The following is a 20907-nucleotide window of genomic DNA, read 5'->3' as shown; positions in this document are numbered from 1 at the left end:
TATCTAGTTTGTCGCCGTACGACCTTCCTAGCCTGTGTTATTAAAGAAAAACGGGCGACAAATGACCAAAACTCAATCGAAAATCGCGATCGAAAACCGGCGAAAGTGGACGTTTTCAAGTTGTTTTGGCCATTATCTCTGGAACAGAAGGTCCAATCTGCTCAATTCAAAGCTTGTTGAGTGCGTGACTTTGAGGACATTAAGCACGTTATGATACTGTTTCGGGTTTTTGGGCCTAAAAGTATGGTAATTGTTCGTAAAGTCCAATAGGTGCCCTTGAGAAATTCCAGCCCCTGCCTCTCCAAATCCTTCTGCACGTCCCTGTGTGTGTGTGTGTGTGTTTATATACTTTTGACCCCCAAATGTCCCTACAAGTATAGCCGAATTTCCACCACTGCGTGTGTGTGTGTGTGTGTGTGTGTGTGTGTGTGTGTGCGTGTGTGTGTGTGTGTGTGTGTGTGTGTGTGTGTGTGTGTGTAGCAGTGCCTCACCTTCTCTGCTAGCTCTCCATTGGTGATGTCCACCGGCTCCAGGTTGTTGCTGAGCAGCTTGAGGAGACACAGAGAATGAAAGCATTGATTTGAATGGCTGGTTCAACCCCAAGGGTTCAAACACAACACAACCATATGATGCTCCTCTGCTCTCTCTCTCTTGTTTTATGCAGGACTCAGCAGAGTGGATGAAAAACCCCCTAGAGGGACGTGTCAGTAATGCAGGCCTCCGCTTGTGTCCATCTGTTCCCTCCATTATTTACATCTAGCTATCCATCCAGCGGACACCCCCAGGGGCCTCCTCCTGTCCTCCTCCTCTCCTCCACACTCCTTATATCCTCACGTGAGAGGAAGAAGAAGACGTTAAGTGACGTGTCCTCGTCCCCTTCGTACTTCCTCTCACGTCTTTCCCTGACGTTTCCATCTCCTCTCCTCGCGTTTTTATCGTCTCCTGTCCTCGCCTGTGATCGTTTACTCCCCGCCTGTCCTGTCCTGTCTTCTCTTCTATTTTCCTTCTCCTCTTCTCTCCTGGCCTTCTCTATTCCCCCCCCCCCCCCTTCTCCTCCCCTCTCCTCTCCACAGGAACGTGAGTCTTTATTGATGGCTGCATTACCTCGGGCTAAAATAACAATCATGCAGCAAATTAGATCCGCCCGCCGCATGTGTTCTTCTACGTACGGAGAAGCCCGGTTGAGTGATGCAGCTTAATGTTAGCACTCAAAGATTTTTGTACAAAAGAATCAATAGAGATGGTGAGAACACTATATATGCAAACATCCATGAAGAAAATACCACTGCAAAAGACAAACACAATCTGTGCATTTAGTGAGAGATGAGAACAAAGCTCCATCTCACTGTGTAGTGCACTGACAGCACTGACAGTACATACATACATACATACATACATACATACATACATACATACATACATACATACATACATATGTCCACTCGTACGTATGTACGTACACATACATACGTACGTACGTACGTATGTATGTCCACTCGTAAGTATGTACGTACGTACATACATACATACATACATACATACATACATACATACATACATACAGTACGTACGTACGTACGTACGTACGTACGTACGTACGTACGTACACACACATACATACGTACGTATGTGCGTATGTCCACTCGTACGTATGTATGTACGTACGTACATACGTACATACGTACTTACATACGTACGTACATACGTACATACATACATACATACATACATACATACATACATACATACATACATACATACATACATACATACATACATACATACATACATACATACATACATACATACATACATACATACAGTACATACATGTACATATGTATTTGGATTTGGTGTACAGGGAAAAAAGGAGGGGGCCAAGTATACTTTCCTTCCTTTTCAACTTCCATATATCCTAACCCAACCTAAATCTAACTTGCATCTAGTAAACATATAACTCTAACTGAGATATCTGAACCCGAGGCCCAATGAAAATGTCACAGGAGGGTTACAGTTAAAGGCCAAGCCGTGCTCCTTCCTGATGTCGGACAATTATTCAGTTTGGATGTCGGCAGGAGCATGCACTGGGCTTAAGTCTTGCATCAATTTTCAATTTACGGTAAGTCTGGCCAGAGAGAGAAAGAGAGCTGTAATTCAAACCCAAAGCGGCAATACACTGTTCCTAAACATTGTGGACCACCAAGGGGTCCAAATGGACCCTTATGCGTCTGTAACTCTGAGAGTGTACAAATGGAACCAAATGGACCCGTCCTCAGAGTTAAATAAACACTAAGGGTTTTTACAGTGTAGATTGGGGTCCCAGAGATAAACAATTTGTATCAAATGGGGGGTCCGTGTAGCCTGGTAAACCCTCCCTCCGGAAATCTCATTTCCATTTGATTTCAGGAGTGAGTCTGGCCTGATCGCCCATTCTGCAATATTGGCTGTGGGCTGGAGTTGGGCGGGAGTAATACCGTTGACTGACAACCCCTTCAGCCAATGATCGTTTTTCCCCTTCAGCCAATCAGCAGTTCACCAGACTAATGTGACGCAACGGGACTTTTGAGACGGCCATGCCCAAAATAGGTTGCCTTATTCGGATACATGCGTGTCACTGCCCGCCCCTACCGGTTCTCTAAATTTTTATTTTTAAATAGGCTCTGTCATGATTAATTGACCACATATATGAAGTTAAACAACTAATTCTATCCAAACGTAAATTCCGTGCCTCAAAATAGAAGTTTGAGAGCTTTATGAAGTAAAAAAACAGCGGAGAAAATAGCGCACAGACAAGATGGCTGCCGTTCGTGTTTTGTCGGCTGCATTCAGGCTGCACTCGGTGCCATTCAGGCTCACTCAAACTCGCCACCTGATTGGCCAACTGTCGCTGTCAATCACAGAACGATGTGCGACGACGCTGATAGGCTCGTCCATTTGGTGTACACAGCCAATATTGCAGAATGGGCGATCAGGCCAGACTCACTCCTGAAATCAAATGGAAATGAGTTTTCCGGAGGGAGGGTTTACCAGGCTAGGGTCCGTGGCCTAATGCATATCAAACCGGGGTCCTTGAAATTGGGGAGAAAAAACTATTGTCAAAAGATTCAGAAACACTGCTCTAATCCTAAAAAAAATAAACTCCCTTGAAAAGTGAGAACCTGCAAGATGCCTTCTTCACGGGGAGAAGAGATGAATAAAAGATGAAGGAGAGATGGAGGTTGGGGTGGAGGTGGGGTGGAGGTGGGGGTGGAGGTGGGGTGGGGGGGTGAAGGAAGGGAGAGAAGAGGTTGTGAAGGGATGAAAGGGCTGCCACAGCAACCGCCCTGTTAGGATGCTTTTTCTCCCACAGAGAGCCCAGTGCTGTGACCCGAGGCACTGTGTGTGTGTGTGTGTGTGTGTGTGTGTGTGTGTGTGTGTGTGTGTGTGTGTGTGTGTGTGTGTGTGTGTGTGTGTGTGTGTGCACGCGTGCATGCGTGCGCGCGTGCGTGCGTGCGTGCGTGCTGTGATTGTGCTTCAAAGAGAGAACTCAGCTAAAGCTCTCTCTCTCTCTTTCTCTCTCCAGATCAAAGATTGGTAGATGCACTTAGAGAGAGAGAGAGAGAGAGAGAGAGAGAGATACAGAGAGAGAGAGAGAGATACAGAGAGAGAGAGACAGAGAGACAGAGAGAGAGAGAGAGAGAGAGATACAGAGAGAGAGAGAGAGAGAGAGATACAGAGAGAGAGACACAGAGAGAGAGAGAGAGAGAGAGAGAGAGAGAGAGAGAGAGAGAGAGAGAGAGAGACAGAGAGAGAGAGAGAGAGAGAGACAGAGAGAGAGAGAGAGAGAGAGAGAGAGAGAGAGAGAGAGAGAGAGAGATACAGAGAGAGATACAGAGAGAGAGAGAGAGAAAGAGAGAGAGAGAGAGAGAGAGAGAGCGAGAGAAAAAGACCAGTTTTCCCATTCTGTTTAATGAGAAAGACAGACATACAGTACAAACAAGTTTGTAGACTTGAAAGTAATCGCTTCTTTACTTGACAAACAAAGCTGTGAAAACAGCCGATCTACAAGTGACACGCTGTCAGCTGTCAGTATTTTGACAGTCTTCGTCTGTATTATGGCAAAATGCGCAAAATAGCAGAGAATAGCAGTCACTTGGTTTCCATTCAGATGTACAGCATAGGCAAATATCAATCACATTTTCAGAGAGAAATGTTCATTTATGCAGGTTTCCATCGACTGGTATTAAACGATTGATAGGAGATGGCTCATGAGATAAGCAGTAGGTGGCACTATTTTGCCAGTCAGGTGCAGACACATATTATAAGTCATTAAATATTATTTGATGCTCTTTTGTCTGAAAATAATATTTCACAGGAACTTCTTGGTTGCCCACTGTGCTGCACACTGATGTCGGGTGTGAAACGTTTCTTCCTGGAAATACTATTCATGAGCAACATTAAGTTCCAGACATGCTTGAAGGGGGTCAGTACTCTCCGGTACAGTGCCACTTCTGTGGTGTTTTGCCCACCTGAGCACCCAGCTTATATACTTAGCCGTGCACACCGCTGTGTGCAGTGATGTGCCATCGTTAAGCTTTGGCTGCCCACAATTACCGTGACTGAATTATGGACTATGGCAAAATCTTGGACTTTATTTGGAGACTTTACCTGAGGACAGTGGTGGAAAGTAACTAAGTACATGTACTCAAGTACTGTACTTAAGTACAATTTTGAGGTATTTGTACTTTACTCGAGTATTTCCAGTTTCCAATACTTTTACTTCTACTCCGCTACATCTCAGAGGCAAATATTGTACTTTTACTCCACAAAAATTATTTGAAAACTTTGGTTTCTAGTTACTTTGCAGATATAAATGATTACATTATAAAACATACATTAACCACTTTATTTTATACCTAGGCTATTTGAAAATAGCCGATCTACAAGCTCACAACGCGTCGCATCGCGACGCGTTGTGAGCTTGTAGATCTGCTATTTTCAAACATTTCAGTACTCTTACTTTTGGTAATTTAAGTACATTTTGATACCAATACTTTTGTACTTTTACTCAAGTACATTTTTAACGCCAGACAATACTTTTATTTTAGTAAAACATTTGAGTACTTTTTCCACCACTGCTTGAGGAAATGTACTTTCAACGACTGGGTTGGGGTCGTGGAGGTCGCTGGGAGTACTACTGTAAATGAATGAATGAATGAATGAATGAATGAATGAATGGACGGAGGGACGGACGGACTTTGTGCGTACTGACCTTGTCTCTCAGAGCCAGCACCTCCCCTTCCAGATACCTCTGCTCCTCTCTGGCCTGCTCCAACTCCTGCTCCTTACTCCTCAGCTGCTCCTGAAGGCTGAGGAGTTGCTGCAACACCACACACACACACACACACACACACACACACACACACACACACACACACACACACACACACACACACACACAGAGACACACACGTTTGTATTACTATCACAACTTGAGAACTTTTATGAATGCCATTTTTACCATTTTGTAAAAAAAAAATTACCCAAACCGTAAAGCCGAAAATGCCAATCTACTCTCTGTACGAAATCGACTATTTTCGGCACATGACACCAGCACACGTCTAAGTATAAATCAGGTATAACGCCCCCCCCCCCCCCCTAAAAAAAAAAAAAACTAAACTAACATCTACAGTACATGCTGAATCATAACCACAGCTGAATCTTTTCCTAATTGTAAACCTAACTCCCCAAATCTGTTTAACCATAAAGCAGCCATTACACACACACACACACACACACACACACACGCACACACGCACACGCACACACGTGCACACGCGTATGCATGCACACATTAACACGCACGCACACACATTCTGTACGAGAGAGCAATGAAGAGCAATGATGGTTGACAAATGGAAAGTGACACCTGACCTGCATGACATTCACTCACACTTTAGACTTTAGAAGCTCGGTAAACAACACAAACCCAGCCTTGCGTGCGTGCGTGCGTGCGTGCGTGCGTGCGTGCGTGCGTGCGTGCGTGCGTGCGTGCGTGCGTGCGTGCGTGCGTGTATGTGTTGACTTGATGAACGCAGACAGGCCGTCGGGGCAGATCAGACTGACTCGTAGCTGCTCTGTGCTTCCTGTACACAACAATGAACTGGTGCATTGTGGGATACCTCCCTGCACTGCTCTGGAAATCACACGTAGACTCCTGTAGAGAAGTGTTCATTAAACTCTGAGAGAGTTTAAATTAACACTCAGGAGTTTGAAGTGCAGGGGAGCCAAGCATGTTTGTGATGTATTTCACTGTACTAATATAATAAGTCAACTATAGTCCTGGACACCCTTTCTGACCCTGGTATTACAGAATGCCACCATGGCACGTCGACTACAGCAGTGGTTCTCAAACTTTTTTATTTCAAGGTACGAATGGCATGACCCTCCCCTATTTTCCTCCAGGGGTTTACCCTTCTGTAAAGATCGACCTGTCTCACATCATTTTGGGTGTCCTTGGCACGAAAAAGCTTGTTGAAAAAGCATTTGTAGATTCGTGCCACTGACGACGTTCTGAAGAGTTTTGTGTTTTCAGTGTTTTTCCACCAGTTGGCACTGTTATCTACCCTATGAATGATGCTTTCACTGCCTGATGACGACAGACCCGGAATTGATGTCATTAAAAAAAATAAAAGCTTGTTTACTTCCTGTTTATTTCCTGTGGGGAAATGGCTATACTGTATCTCTCTTACTCTTACTTTACGGCAAAAATAAGCCTCATTCAAAAGGCCACAGCTGTGCAATGGATTACTGCGAGCGGACGATTTCCCCCCCCCCCTATACTACGAGAACCCTGTGCATGTAATGAGCCGATCTCCGTGAGGACGGGGGTCACGGAAAATATTCCATGACTTTTCAAAGGTTCAGTAAAATCACTAGTTTTCGCTGGCAGTAGCGTCACTCTATTACACTATTACTCTAGCAGTCAAATAGTTAATGCGTTAGGAGGATTGTAAAATGCACAACTAAGCATATGTGAGGCTTAATACCTGCTGCATGTTGTGCATGTTCTGCTGAAGCAGCTGGATCTGTCCGTCGGGGGGGAGGAGCACAGGCGTCTGTCCGTTAGTGTGCGTCTCCTCTGGACGGCTGGCCTTGCCCTGCTCCTTCCTCAGCAGCTCCACCTCGTTCCTGTAGGCGTCCAACTGCCAACGCAAGGAGTCGTTCTCCTCTCTGAGACACGCCTGGCTCTGAACACCTGGAGAGGAGAGGAAGAGGAGGAGGAGAGGAGAGGAGAGGAGAGGAGAGGAGAGGAGAGGAGAGGAGAGGAGAGGAGAGGAGAGGAGAGGAGAGGAGAGGAGAGGAGAGGAGAGGAGAGGAGAGGAGAGGAGAGGAGAGGGGATGGAGGGGAGAGGAGAGGGGATGGAGGGGAGAGGAGAGGAGAGGAGAGGAGAGGAGAGGAGAGGAGAGGAGAGGAGAGGAGAGGAGAGGAGAGGAGAGGAGAGGAGAGGAGAGGAGAGGAGAGGGGATGGAGGGGAGAGGAGAGGGGAGGACAGGAGAGGAGAAAGGGACAAAGATAGTGAGTTACGAGCAAATTATTTCACTTAAAAAATGTGCCGATTCATTATGCTGGTCGTAAATATGGGGTAAATAAAGTTCGTAAAGGAGGGCGTATTTTCTGTAGGCTCAAAATGACGTGCAATTCCCAGAGGGGTTCGTATCCCGTATATCCGCTTATTATAAGCGAATTTTGACTTATTTTTCTGTAAAGTTGCTTGTAAATATTGGCAGCTGTGGGGTGCAGTTTTTTGGGCTTGTTTCTAAAGTGTAGTTGCTTATTTGGGCTTGCTTCACAATTGTTCAATTATTTTAACCAGTGGTTCTCAAATGTTTTCATGTCATGGACCCCCAAGTTAATATGTAGGCTAATTTATCCCTATAACCACGATCTGAAAATGTTTTGTGCCAGCTGGAGCCCCGTACCAGATTTGTGTTGTTAGAAAGTTTATTTTATTTCAAGATTTAAAAAAAAATAGCAGATCTACAACTACAAGCTCACAACGTGTCACATCGTGAAGCGTTGTGAGCTTGTAGATCGGCTATTTTCAATAGGCTTGTAGATTGGCTTGTAGATAGGCTATTTTCAATGTATACAGTAGCCTATAATTTCAATGTATACAGGTTTAATTAAAGTGCTCATAATGGCCTAGTGCCATAGTTGCTTCTTTTGGGCTTGTTTTCCTAGATCTGGTTGCTTATTTCTCTCACAACATCTGGCAACGCTGGTGCAAGTTCTCTGGTGCGTCTCTCGTCTAAACATAACAGATGCGGCGTCGCATCGCCTTGACTAGTTCAACTGTTCTGTGTTCTGTCTGGAAGAGAGTCCTTCGATTGCACGATGGATCAAGTAATAAATGCTCTCATGTGTAAGGAGAATAAAGAAGTTTACAAGGTTTACCCCATGACCAAATAAAAGGCTAACAAAACATGGAAAGGATATTATATAAGCCTTTTCTAATGAACATTGCTCACCTTTACCGAGGTAAAAATATGATGAAATCCAGCATACAAGTGGAACGCTGCTATCCGATTATGGACCAGAGCTTATTGATTACTTATTGATTAAATTAGTTAATTTTGGATTAATATATCACTGTCCTACGTCGGAATGGATCTTCTGGACACAGCTTTCATCCACTATAGTTTCCTCATTAGATGGTAAGATTTATTAGGCTATTGTGTGTGGTGTTCATGTGATCAATATACAGTAGCCTACAGTATTATAAATTGATACCGGGTCTGCGCCTCTGCAGTGACATTAAGGCATGATAGTCTATTGTCATTATTAGGTGACACTTTGGCTGAGATGGCCCACTTGCCCGAAACTGGCAAACATACTTAGGGACCTAATAATTGAGCTCTAAATAAAACTAATAGCCTACAAAATAAAAAAAAACGGTGGGATCTGCATCATGTCTACAGTATATTATGCATAGGCTACAAGCAATACATCGTTTGACATATTTTTTCTTTTTTATATATATGTGTTGCCAAATGTTGGGCACATACCATTTTATTTGAGGTTTTCCACTGTTGTTTGTTGATTTTGGCATGAAGAATAAAGCATTCTAAAGACATACGCACATTTGATCCCTGGTAAGACAGCCTCGGGGCTGACTTGAGAATGTGCGCACCTCACGCTCAAAACACAGACAAAAAAACATTAATGAATCTGACTGCTAGTGTAGGAATTGTCTTAAATGCCGGTAAGTACAAAATATGGTCGTAAATTGCTTAGTGAATCGGGGCCAATACTACTACTGTTAACCATTAGACCATTAACCACCAGGGTCAATGGAAGTGTAGGGAGCTATATATGGAGCTATCATTATTATTATTAAAATAATGTTTTATTCATTAAATTTTTTTTTTCTTTTAAGTTCCAGATGGCAGCTTTATATAGCTGAGATCATAATGCCAGCACCAGACTGTAAGCTATATCTACCATCTGACAAGCTTATTATTATGCATTTATTTTTTCCCAAGGCATGTGTCTGTCTGTGTGTGTTCTCGTGCAATTCGACTGTTAAGTCCTGGAAGGTTATATGTGAAAAATCTCCGACGCCAGGCTTTTTTTCCCCCTCACCCATAAAGCCGTGGGTGTTGCAGAAATGACAGCATTTGTAAACAGAAGTCTCGCTCGCTGAACGCTGCAAATAACACTGCATCCCTCTCACAGGGGCTTTCATGATTCAAAGTGTCGGCTGAGACAAAAGAGCCCTCAGCCCAAACGCCACGCTTTGCGATATAGCCTGTTCTGGGCGAGACAGTGCGACAGTACAGGCAGCCAGGGCCGTGCATTCATTCATAGTAAAGTGCACCGAGAGAGAGAGAAAGGCAAAGGCGTTTCAGAGCAGCCAGTGAATACACTGTCACAACAACAGCCCTGATGCCTCGCTTAACCCATTAAGACCGGGAACTCATCTGTGTCATTTTTAGATTTCTTTGGGCTATTCAAAAATAGCAGATCAACAAGCTCATAGTGTGGCACCGAGTGCCGCACTATGAGCTTGTTGATCAGCTATTTTTGAAAAATCGTGAACATTTGTGCAAATCTTTGAATATATATATATATATATATATATAATTTTTTTAACTCAAATCTTTGCTTCTGGGGGATTCTACTAATCCTAACAGTTTGTTTTTTGAAAAAACATATGTTGGTATATATCAGTGGTTCTCAAACTTTGTCATGTCAAGGACCCCCAATATTATTTGGCCACGGACAAAATATTTTGTTCCAGGGACCCCCCCCAGAAGCAAAGATTTTAGTTAAAAAATATATATATATTCAAAGATTTGCACACATTTTCTCGCCTTTTTTTCTCCAAAAATAGCAGATCTACAAGCTCAGCACGGCACTCTATGAGCTTGTATATCTGCTATTTTTGAATAGCCAAAGACATCTAAAAATGACACAAGATGCGTTCCCGGTCTGAAAGGGTTAAGTCAAGTCATTCACAGACTCTGAACGGCCCTGAATGCGTGTTTTCATTCAGGGGTTTTCATTGTGTGCTAAGCATAAGTGGGCTGCTGCCACCGTGACACTGGGGGAAAAAAAACGGGTCCATTGTTTGTGTTTTACTACTGTAGGACGAACTACAGTATGAGACGTAAAGAATAAAGCGTTTGGTTCCCCCAAAACATTTTCTGGATCAGAGCCCACTTGGAAATCTCAAAAAGCGTTCGCCGCCCACCCATCTGCTGCCGTGTTAATAAGCGGTCAGATGGGTGGGTCGCGTGCATTTCCAGAGCCATTTCCATTTATTTTAACCCATTAAGACCTGAAGCCGATTCTACAAATGTCTTCAGTTTTTTGAAAAAAATATAAAAAATATTTTTTCATGATTTAAAAAAAATAGCAGATCTACAAGCTCATAGCTCGGTGCCACGCAATGAGCTTGTATATCTGCTATTTTTGAATAGCCAAAGAATAGTAGTTCACCCAAAAAAGATACGTATTTACTATCAATTACACACCCCATGATTTTTTTGTTTTTGTTGCGTTCCTGAGGCAATAATTTGATGACCGGTGGAAACTCCGGTTTCTCTCTCCTACCGGAGACTTTGCCGGTCATCTCTACAACTAAATAAATATAGGAACTACTCCTTTAAGTTCCTATTTATCTGTATCACAATGAAAATTAAAAATTCAACAAATACCATGACATGTTTGTACTGTACATTCATTTTGTTATACTAATAATAAAAGTTATGTTACCAATAGAATCTTAGGTGATTGGCCAACTATTTGTGTGCCCACTTGAAATATCCTCCAGCCCAAAGCTTAGGAATTTCAGTCTTTCTGACTCTTGAATGCTCTGAATGTTTGTTTTTGTTCAGAATTTCATGGTGCTTCTAGTGGGCTGCTACCACCACACTGGAGAAGAACGTTCCATTGTTGGTTTTACTGTCAGAGAGAACTATGCGTCATAAAGAATAAAGTACTGGAGGAGAGTTAACCACATTTGGTTAAAGACTGCACGAGATGGCATTGGATTCGGAAGTTGTGGTTTCTTCTCGCCGCAGACTTGTAATGGAATCTTTGCATTGCTCTCACGAAAATAAGCTCTGGACTGACCACAGGCTTTTGATAAAATGAGCATACGGCTAACTAGGAAATGATGTGGATCTGAGGATCCACATAAGAAACGACGTGGCTCCAATGTGGATCTCAACCGTCATGTGGCCAGCCTGGGACATCAGTCATCTATGGCATATCTAATGCTGGGTTTCCACCGGCAAGTCCCTAGCCTGACACTCAGCCTGAATTTTCATTTCGTTTCACTCCATCGCCTGAACATATTTTTTTAATGGGCGTGGCTAGCGATTCAGGGGCTGGAGCCAGGCTAGCAAGTCCCCACACCACACCACACCGCCGTCGTTTCCATATACAAGGACCAGGGCCAAAGTGGGCTCAGTGGGGCCAAAGGGGTCCAAAAAGGGTGATTATTTTGGCACTACACCAGGGCCAAACCGGTGATGTGTAACGCTGCTTCCTACTGATTGGCCGTGGTCATGATGTTTGGGTAGACTAAAGTGAGGACTGTATTTGCTCTCCCCCAGGACTTCAGAACATGGATAATTATAGTTTGCTGTGATTTTTGTTTTTATTTGCATATATTTTGCGCTGGATTTGCTGTGATTTGCACACAAGTTGTTGTGATTTGCATTGGTTTTCAGACAGACAGACAGACGGCTGGGTGAGCGCGTTGATGGCTTCTTAACAACCGTAGTTGATTGTGAATAGATGGCAGTGTTCAGAATTTACTCAAAGCTAGTAGTGAGCCATAGCAGAGGGATATCAGCTTGAGAGGACCGCCACATAATCCAATCAAATAAATATCATTGTCATTAGGTATGGCGTCACTGTGACGCTGTGGACCCCAGGTTGGGGGGGTGGGGGGCCCTGGTCTAACGTACCGTTCTCCTCCATGCGAATCTTCTTGCAGGGACTTTCATCCGAATCGTCGTCTGACATCTCCATCTCTTCCTCCCGACGGATACCCATGATGTCCTCACTGTGTGCGTTCCTCAGCTCCTGTGACATCACAACCACACGCACGCACACGCACACGCACACGCACACGCACACACGCACGCACACGCACACGCGCACACACACACACACACACACACACACACACACACACACACACACACACACACAGTGGACGGACCCCTCAGCACCACACTGTCATCATGTAAACATCACTGGTTCGTGACATGTTCTGCTTATAACCACTTTAAACCTGGCATCCCTATTTGTCCTATATGTCCTTATAGGCGGAGATTGACAACAATCGTCATAAATTATCAGAAATCCCAAAAGTTGTTTTTAAAATAGAACAAACTTGTAGAGCTTATAGATAAGCAATTCTTTGCTATTTGATGTATGTCGAATTGGGGCCATCTGAGCAGCCATCAGCTGAATTTCCTCTGCAGGATAAAAAAGAAAATATCTCTTTTTCCCTACAACAAATATATTATTTTAACCACTTAAGCTTTTTTTTGCTAATGTTGACAATTACTGACAACAACATGGCCAAAATAGGAGGAGGCCAGGTTGAAAGTAGTTAAGTGGTTTAAAGTTTTATACAAAACCTTTGCCCTTCTAATCTAGATGGATCATGGTGCAGTAAAGCACAGAGGAGATCATTTCACATCTGAACTAATCTAACTCATTTAACTAATATAAACACATTTTATTCAGGTGTAGAATACTCCCTCTATATAATGGGTCAATCACAGAGCTAATGTTGCTCAGCCGTTATGCCAACGCGTAGAACGGCTTCAGAAGTGGGAGACAAGTCATACGTTCAAAATACAGTACAGTGGCATAACAGGTGTTATGCTTGAAATCAAATCCAATTTAAAACCATTGTTGCTCAAACTACCTGTAAACGGATCATTTCAGTTCTGTGTAGTTCATTCCTCCTCCAGCAACAACTGATACATACTTCACTCCCTCACTGCCCTCTAGGGGCGCTACAATCCATAAAGCTTTCAGCTACAATGGAAATCATAAGAGGTGAGGCTGGGTTCACCATACTGGAGCTGTGCTATCATACCATGTATAGATGATCTTAGCTTTTATTCAATCGCTTACTTTTCCGATTAATCAAATAACCGAGAAGCAGGATTTTAAACATTCTTAATTATTTTTATATCAAAACATCAATTATCCACTAACACTTTGTTCACAACGGTGTCGTGAAAAAATAGTTAAAAAATAGCCGATCTACAATTTCACAATGCCTCAATAGACAAAGTGGTATTTTTGGATTAAAACAAAACATTTTTAATGACAAACAGGAAAAAAAAAATCTGGTGAGTCTGCTTTCTTTGTGTCATCACTTCCAATTTCACTTGTTCATCCTGTATCCTGTACGAGTTCTCTCTCCTGATTTGCTAGAATCGGTATCCCGATCCTGAAAATGCATTTTCTGTTTAATAAAGAGCTGGAGAGACTGGGAGACCGCTGTTGCTGAACAGCAACAGCTATAATAACGATTGCGATCAGAACATAGAGCTATTTAACACTTACTTTAACGAAAACAAAATCACTTACTGCACCTTTAACTGTTATAACACCCTTAAAGTATAATATTGCTGCCTAGTGCCTACTGCCTCGTTTCCAAACCTTGCATCATGCAGTGGTGGAAAAAGTACTCAAATTCTTTACTTAAGTAAAAGTACCAATACTGCAATATAAAAATACTTTGTTAAAAGTAAAAGTCCAGAATTCAACATTTACTTGAGTAAAAGTACAAAAGTATTGGCATCAAAATGTACTTAAAGTATCAAAAGTAAAAGTGCTAAATATTTGAAAATAGCAGATCTACAAACTCACAACGCGTCGCGATGCGACGCGTTGTGAGCTTGCAGATCGGCTATTAAATAGCCTATGTATAAAATAGGGCTGAAGTGGTTAATGTATGTTTTATAATGTAATAATTTATATCTGAAAAGTAATTAGTAACTAAAGTTTTCAAATAAATGTAGTGGAGTAAAAGTACAATATTTGCCTCTGAGATGTAGTGGAGTAGAAGTAAAAGTATTGGAAATTGGACATACTCAAATAAAGTACAAATACCTAAAGATTTTACTTAAGTACAGTACTTAAGTAAATGTACTTAGTTACTTTCCACCACTGTGTAGGAGTGATTCTACTGCAGTGCATCAGCTTGGAAAGAGGGCAGGCAGGCAGAGAAAGAAATCAATGATCAATACCCTGATGCACACCACACTGTGCAGTCTGAGCAGATAACCCCATGTAAAGCAAGCAGGCTTTTTCTGGACAACTTCAAAGGGTCTGCGTCTGCCTATTCACTCTTAGCTAAAGTGCCAGCAATGTGTCATCATCACCAGCAGGGTGGGATTTGCTGGGGTGGGGGGTGGGGGGGGATATGATTCATCCCTGCTTGTCAGACTGAAATATAATACATGAATTTCCTTTTGGGAAGGACATGTCATCTGATATGTTTGATAATATCACAAGTTGACAATTAACGTGCACGTTAACCACATTAACCCATTAAGACCGGGAACGCATCTCTGTCATTTTAGATATCTTTGGCTATTCAAAACTATTTTAACAATCGTGATTTTTTTGTGAATCTTTTAATATATATATTTTTAAAGCAAACATTTGTAAAATATGTTGTTCCAGGGACCCCCAGAAGCAAAGATTTGAGTTACACATGTTCGCTTAAATAATATATATATTCAAAGATTTGCACACATTTTCAAGATTTTTCAAAAATAGCAGATCTACAAGCTCATAGCGCGGCACTCAGTGCCACGCTATGAGCTTGTATATCTGCTATTTTTTAATAGCCATATAAACCAAAAAATGACACATGCTGCGTGTCCGATCTTAATGAGTTAACCCAGGTGTCCCTATTTTGGACAAATTTAGAAAAAGATAAAAATAAAATTGCCTTCTTTTAAATATTGCAAAGTGTAAAGGGCTTACATGGTTAATGCCCCTCTCCTTCTCTTTTTTTTTTATCTAACCCTGATCATGACTAATCCAATGCCTTTGGCTTTTTTTTAACGCTAAAATTACAGTCTTGTCATTCCAGCATGTGCTTTAAAGGGAAATGACAGTCTTGTCATTTTTTACCAGAAATTGCATGACATTGACTTGTCAAGATGCCAATCCCATCCTCGTTTCCATGGCACCGACGTACCATACAGTACAGTAGAACACGTCATCGACTTTAATCTCCTTGTTCCAGCATCTCCTGCGCTCCTCAGATAAAGTTATAATACTTAGAGAGAAGCTCCGAGTTGTGGGAGAATATAAGCCAGGGGGAAGCTTTGTTTGTTATCAGTGAGTCAGGCAGCAAAAAAAAGCAGACTTTTAAGCTGTGGAACAGGCTGCCTGCCGGCTGCCGCTATCTCCCATCTATTCCTCACAAGCCCAGAGGATAATCAGATTCATCGCTGACTGTATGGCCGCTGCACTCATTATGTCTTCATTTCCCCCCATCTACTGATTTCACACCACATTTCAGACAGAATATAATGATGGTTTTGACGCGGGGAAATAGATGCCGCATGTCAGTCAGTCGCCCACACAATGAGGAATGTGTTCCGGCTCTGTGAGCTACTGTATGGTTGGACTTGGACTTACCAGCTTGCGCTTTAAAAAGGCAAATTTATAATACTTGTGAAGTCGTGGCGTAACTTAGTGTGTCTTCGTTAGTGTGTCATAGTGATTCTCAACCGTGCTAATGTTAAAGGACCCTCAGGTTTGATATGCCATTAGGCCACAGACCCCCATTTGATAGCAATTTCTAATCCGAATCTACACTGTAAACTCCTCAGTGTTTATTGTGGGTGGACGGACGGTTGGTGGACTGTGTGGGTGGGCATCACAGACCTAACATGCCAATATAATGAAGACCACTTTAAAATGTTTGTATTTTTACACTCTCAGACTTAAGGCCTTTGCAGACAGGGTGCGATTTTTCGCACAAAAAAAACGGACAATATCATTTTTTAAATGAACACATGGTTCTCAATGACCTCATGCACACCGGCTCTGAATTTACCGTGCGGCGATGCGATGCGGCGATGCGTTTTTTTTCCAATCGAACCCAGTTCGATTCGTGCGTCTTTTTGCATGCGGTAAAAACTGATTGACTAATCGCACCCTGTCTGCAAAGGCCTTTACAGAGTTATACAGTACCTTTCTCAGGCATGCTAGAATACACAATCTGAGTGGTCATTTCGGCAAACAATTTCAGACTTTGGGGACCCGAGAAACCTATAGCGAGTCTCAGAGTTACAGACCCGAAAGGCTCCAACAATCTAATTTAGAAATTAAAAATGCTTATAAAGCAGCTATTGACATTTTAATTATTTTTTTAATAGTTATGAAGCACAATTCTTCTCTTATGGGGGTCCCTAGCACAAACATCTTTCCAAATGGAGGTCCAGGGCCAAATACATTCGGGGGTCCTCGACATGAAAATGTTTGAGAAGCACTAATCTACTAATCACTCTTACCTCTTGTTTTTGTACAGAAATGTTAAAATGTGATGGTACTGACTTGATTTGGATGAGGATGAATGTTTGTCATTTTGTTTGGCCCCCACAGACAGCAACAGGACTTTTTATTTCTTTTTAGGAAATCACTTTTAAAGTCATACTGTTTAACGTTTTCACTGGTATATTTCTCACAATAACCATTCCATATTCACGTAAATTTATTTTTTGACAACTTCTCTTAACACTATTAAACATTATTTTAAGTGTAGGTCCACAAAATGACCGGAAATGTGCTGGAAATGTATTTATGTACTTTACAGTTAATAAATGCCGTTTCTGACGTTGGGCTGTTGCTTTACAAAAAATCCTTGTTACTTTTTCAGCGTTAATAAATTCCTTCCGTACAGACACACGCTGTAATTACAAGGTACTGTAGCTACAAGGGGTGTTGCTAAAACAGAACTACTAAAACGAACGCTACAGTATACACAGTATGACTTTATGTCTGTCACTTTTATGTCTCCATATATTTTTTCCGACCCCCCAAGCGCTGCTTGAACCGAGCGCCAGACTAATGCTTCCCTCCTTTTATATGTGTTTTTTTTTCCCCGGAGCATTGTGATGTTCTGACTCGTTATAGATTTGACTCCGGATAAATAATTGATCAGAGCCTTAACCTTGGAAACCGCTGTTGCCATGGCAGCTAGCGCCTCCTGCTTTCGAGGAGGTGTTTAGAACCTATATGCTCCTTCTGCTGGCGAGCGGGCGAGAGAGAGAGAGAGAGAGAGAGAGAGAGAGAGAGAGAGGGGGGGAGTGCAACTGACTCAAAACATCAAAGCTAAATGTCTGTTTGTATGTCCTCTGTCCTTCAGTCTGTCTGTGAGGGCACATGTCAACCCCTTGCAGGGAAAAGAAAGGGCTACAAATAAATAAAAAAAGACAACAAACAACAATTTAAAATAAGAAGTGGTTTAGGGAGAGGGAGAGAGGGGGGAGAAAAAAAGAGGAGGAAAAATAAAAAGGTATACCAACCTCGCACTGCTTGCGCCAAATGTCTATGTTCTTGCGCTGTGCTTTTGAGAAATGGTCCCAGGCCTTTTGTCTCGTGGCGGCGGTGAAAACGGTGGTGATCTGCTCGACTTTGGGGGGGGGGTGAGGGGTGGGGGAGGAGGAGGAGGATGAGGAAGAGGAGGGAGGGGGGGTCAAGACAAGACAAGCCTTTTACGCAGCGTTTGGAACCAGCGACTGAGCTTTAACTCACCGGACAGGGGAGAGAGACCAGGGGGACACACACACTTTTTTTGTCAGTTGAAAAAATAGGAAATGAATCGAGTGATGAGGGGTAAATTATGGCGTTCAGATGGGTGGGCCACGGATGCTTTCAAGATTTTCAAGTGGGCCCTGATCAAGATATGGGTTGGAACCAGCTGATCCAGCCTTATAGCTTAATAACTAAAGCAAATTATATTGAACATTTACTCCTGATCAATTAGATAACCTGAAAGACATTTCTCACACATGCAACGAGGCATGGGGGCACAGTTAAATACAAGGGGGAAAAAAGCTTATCAAAAACTGTCAATAAAATATCTTTTGTCTATCTTGTGGATCCTTTATTGTCCACGTTTATGAAGGATTGACAGAGGATGATAGGCCCTGGTCTCTCTCCCGTTCCTGTGGTTTGCAGTACTTACTGTACATTCATCACCTGCAGATTCACTTCCTTCAGGGCTGACAAAAGGCAACATTCATCCACAGTTGCGTGGCGGTTCACATTTACATCTCCTGTATGGATGCAACCCGGACCCCCGTTTCTCTTTTAACCCATTAAGACCTGAGGCCGATTCTACAAAATGTCTTCTTCAAACAGTTTTTGACTGTGTGTGTGTGTGTAACACGCAGTCCTATAGACAGCCCTCGATAAAGGGGCGTGCACTTCCGTTTATATACTGTATATACCCCACCCAGGAAAGGGGGTGTGACTGTGGAAAGGGGGCGTGCCTTTAAAAAAAAAGGCTAAGGCCCGTGCTATATTTCTGTAACGCCGCTAGATTGGATGCAGAGGGCCTTGTGGATCACAGGTCATGTTTCATGTCATCTGTGTCATGCACAACACATACACAGTCAAATTGGATATGTTTATATCCAATTAATTCTAGTTCGAAAAAACGATATCAGTGGTTCTCAAACTTTTTCATGTCAAGGACCACCCAAAGTGATATACTATTTGCCCCATCTCAAAATATTTTGTTCCAGGGACCTCCCCAGAAGCAAGCATAGCGCTGCACTCGGTGCCGCACTATGAGCTTGTAGATCTGCTATTTTTTAAATAGCCAAAGAAATCTAAAACGGTCTTAATGGGTTAAGGGGCGAGATGTTTCCTACATTTATTCATTTTATTAATACATCTTTCAAAAGATTTTCAGAAAATACCCAAATAAATTTAAAAATGTAAGTTTGAGACAACAAATTGATCTTTTTGTGTCTGGAGCGGAGAGTTTGTGAAACCCCTGCTCAAGACAATTATTTTGTTCTTTTCCCAATTCTCAACAATTAGGAGGAATGTTCAGGGAAATGGTGTTTTGCATGCTTGTACGATAGTACATATCCAGCAAAAACAATCTGTTTAAATCTGCACGTAAAACCGTGACAACTAAAAATAGAAGTCGTTAGTATAGCTACGTATTCTGTAGCAAAATGTTGCCCTTAATAGTATTTCTGTCCTCTGATTTCATACAGACATTGCTTTTACTGTCGATAAAACTGAAAGAGTTCAACAATCTCTTTTTACTGACCATGCCTGCATAACCAGGCCAAAAAAATAATTAATCCACATATTTAACCAGAATCCTCAGGATTGTTGACTATGTATAATCCTTAAAATGTGCCCGATGAAGCCAGAAGATCTATAATTACTTTTTAGAAAAACAAAATTGCACTTTCAGTGAACAATCAATGTTATATACTATAATCTCCTTTTCCCCCTCTCTACACCAAATCTCTTCGCCTTGTAGCTCGGCTATTTTCCCGAATAGGGATGCTAGGGTTCAGATGAATACCAATTCATTACATTCATTCAATAGAGAGAAAAAGAGAGAGAGAGGCAATGAGGTATAGAGAGAGGAAGAGAGAGATGTGGTGTTTCCTACCTGCGACTGAGCTAAAATGACTCAGATCCCCTGCTTCTGTTTTATATACCTCTACAGGGGACCGGTGCACAGTACTTACCCCTGCTAGAGCCCTCCGTCCCTGGGCTCCAAGGCTCTGTCAGGCGCCCTTGCACAGCTATGGCTACCAGGAGACTCTCTCACTCTCTCCCACTACTGTTCAGTATGGCGTTCTGAGGGCTCTGCGGTAAAAGACTAACGCTCATCTTGTCTTATGTGTGGAAAACAGCTCGACTTTGTTATAATGTGGAGGCGCACTGAAGCAGCGGAACTGCAGCTGGCGTGTCTGAATGCGCCGCAAATGTCCCGGTGTTATCAAGTGTTGATGTGTCATTGACACTTGACTTTGGTGCTACCTAATAGGCAGAAAACCTTGTATGTCATGGAAGGGGAAAAAAGAACCTGTGTTCCAAACGATTCAATTTAGTTATCATTTAGTCCAGGGGTCTTCAACAGGGGGTCCGGGACCCCTAGGGGGTCCTCAGAGTTACTACAGGGGGTCCGCCAAATCTTTGTGTGATATGATTTTTTGTTTTACCTTAACCACTTGAACCCTAGCATCCCTTTTCTGAGGAGAACTTTAGCCAAATATAGCCGATCTACAAGCTTGTAGATCGGCTATTTTTGGCAAAGGGGTATAGGTGTAGAGGGAAAAAAGAGCAGACCAAGTAAACAAAAAAAGTATAATCTGAAACACAAT

At 42.5% G+C, this 20907-nt stretch overlaps 1 protein-coding gene across 1 annotated transcript in view; it reads right to left on the bottom strand.

Annotated features, from left to right (window-relative positions):
• The window catches only part of enox1 (ecto-NOX disulfide-thiol exchanger 1), a gene marked incomplete at its 3' end in the record, with an annotated part of 50588 nt that overhangs the window by 7293 nt on the left and 22388 nt on the right, over positions 1 to 20907 (bottom strand). Inside the window, exons 5-9 of the mRNA XM_080456776.1 lie at positions 18073 to 18179; positions 12463 to 12580; positions 7029 to 7237; positions 5252 to 5359; positions 492 to 548 (exon numbers count right to left, since the gene is read on the bottom strand). Coding sequence (XP_080312902.1) covers positions 492 to 548; positions 5252 to 5359; positions 7029 to 7237; positions 12463 to 12580; positions 18073 to 18179 — 599 coding nt within the window. The remainder of the gene's footprint in view (positions 1 to 491; positions 549 to 5251; positions 5360 to 7028; positions 7238 to 12462; positions 12581 to 18072; positions 18180 to 20907) is intronic.

Source organism: Gymnoscopelus braueri, assembly GCF_963280865.1.
Source record: "Gymnoscopelus braueri genome assembly, chromosome: 18".
Classification (NCBI taxonomy): Eukaryota; Metazoa; Chordata; class Actinopteri; order Myctophiformes; family Myctophidae; genus Gymnoscopelus; species Gymnoscopelus braueri.
This window is presented reverse-complemented; position numbering and strand designations above follow the sequence as displayed.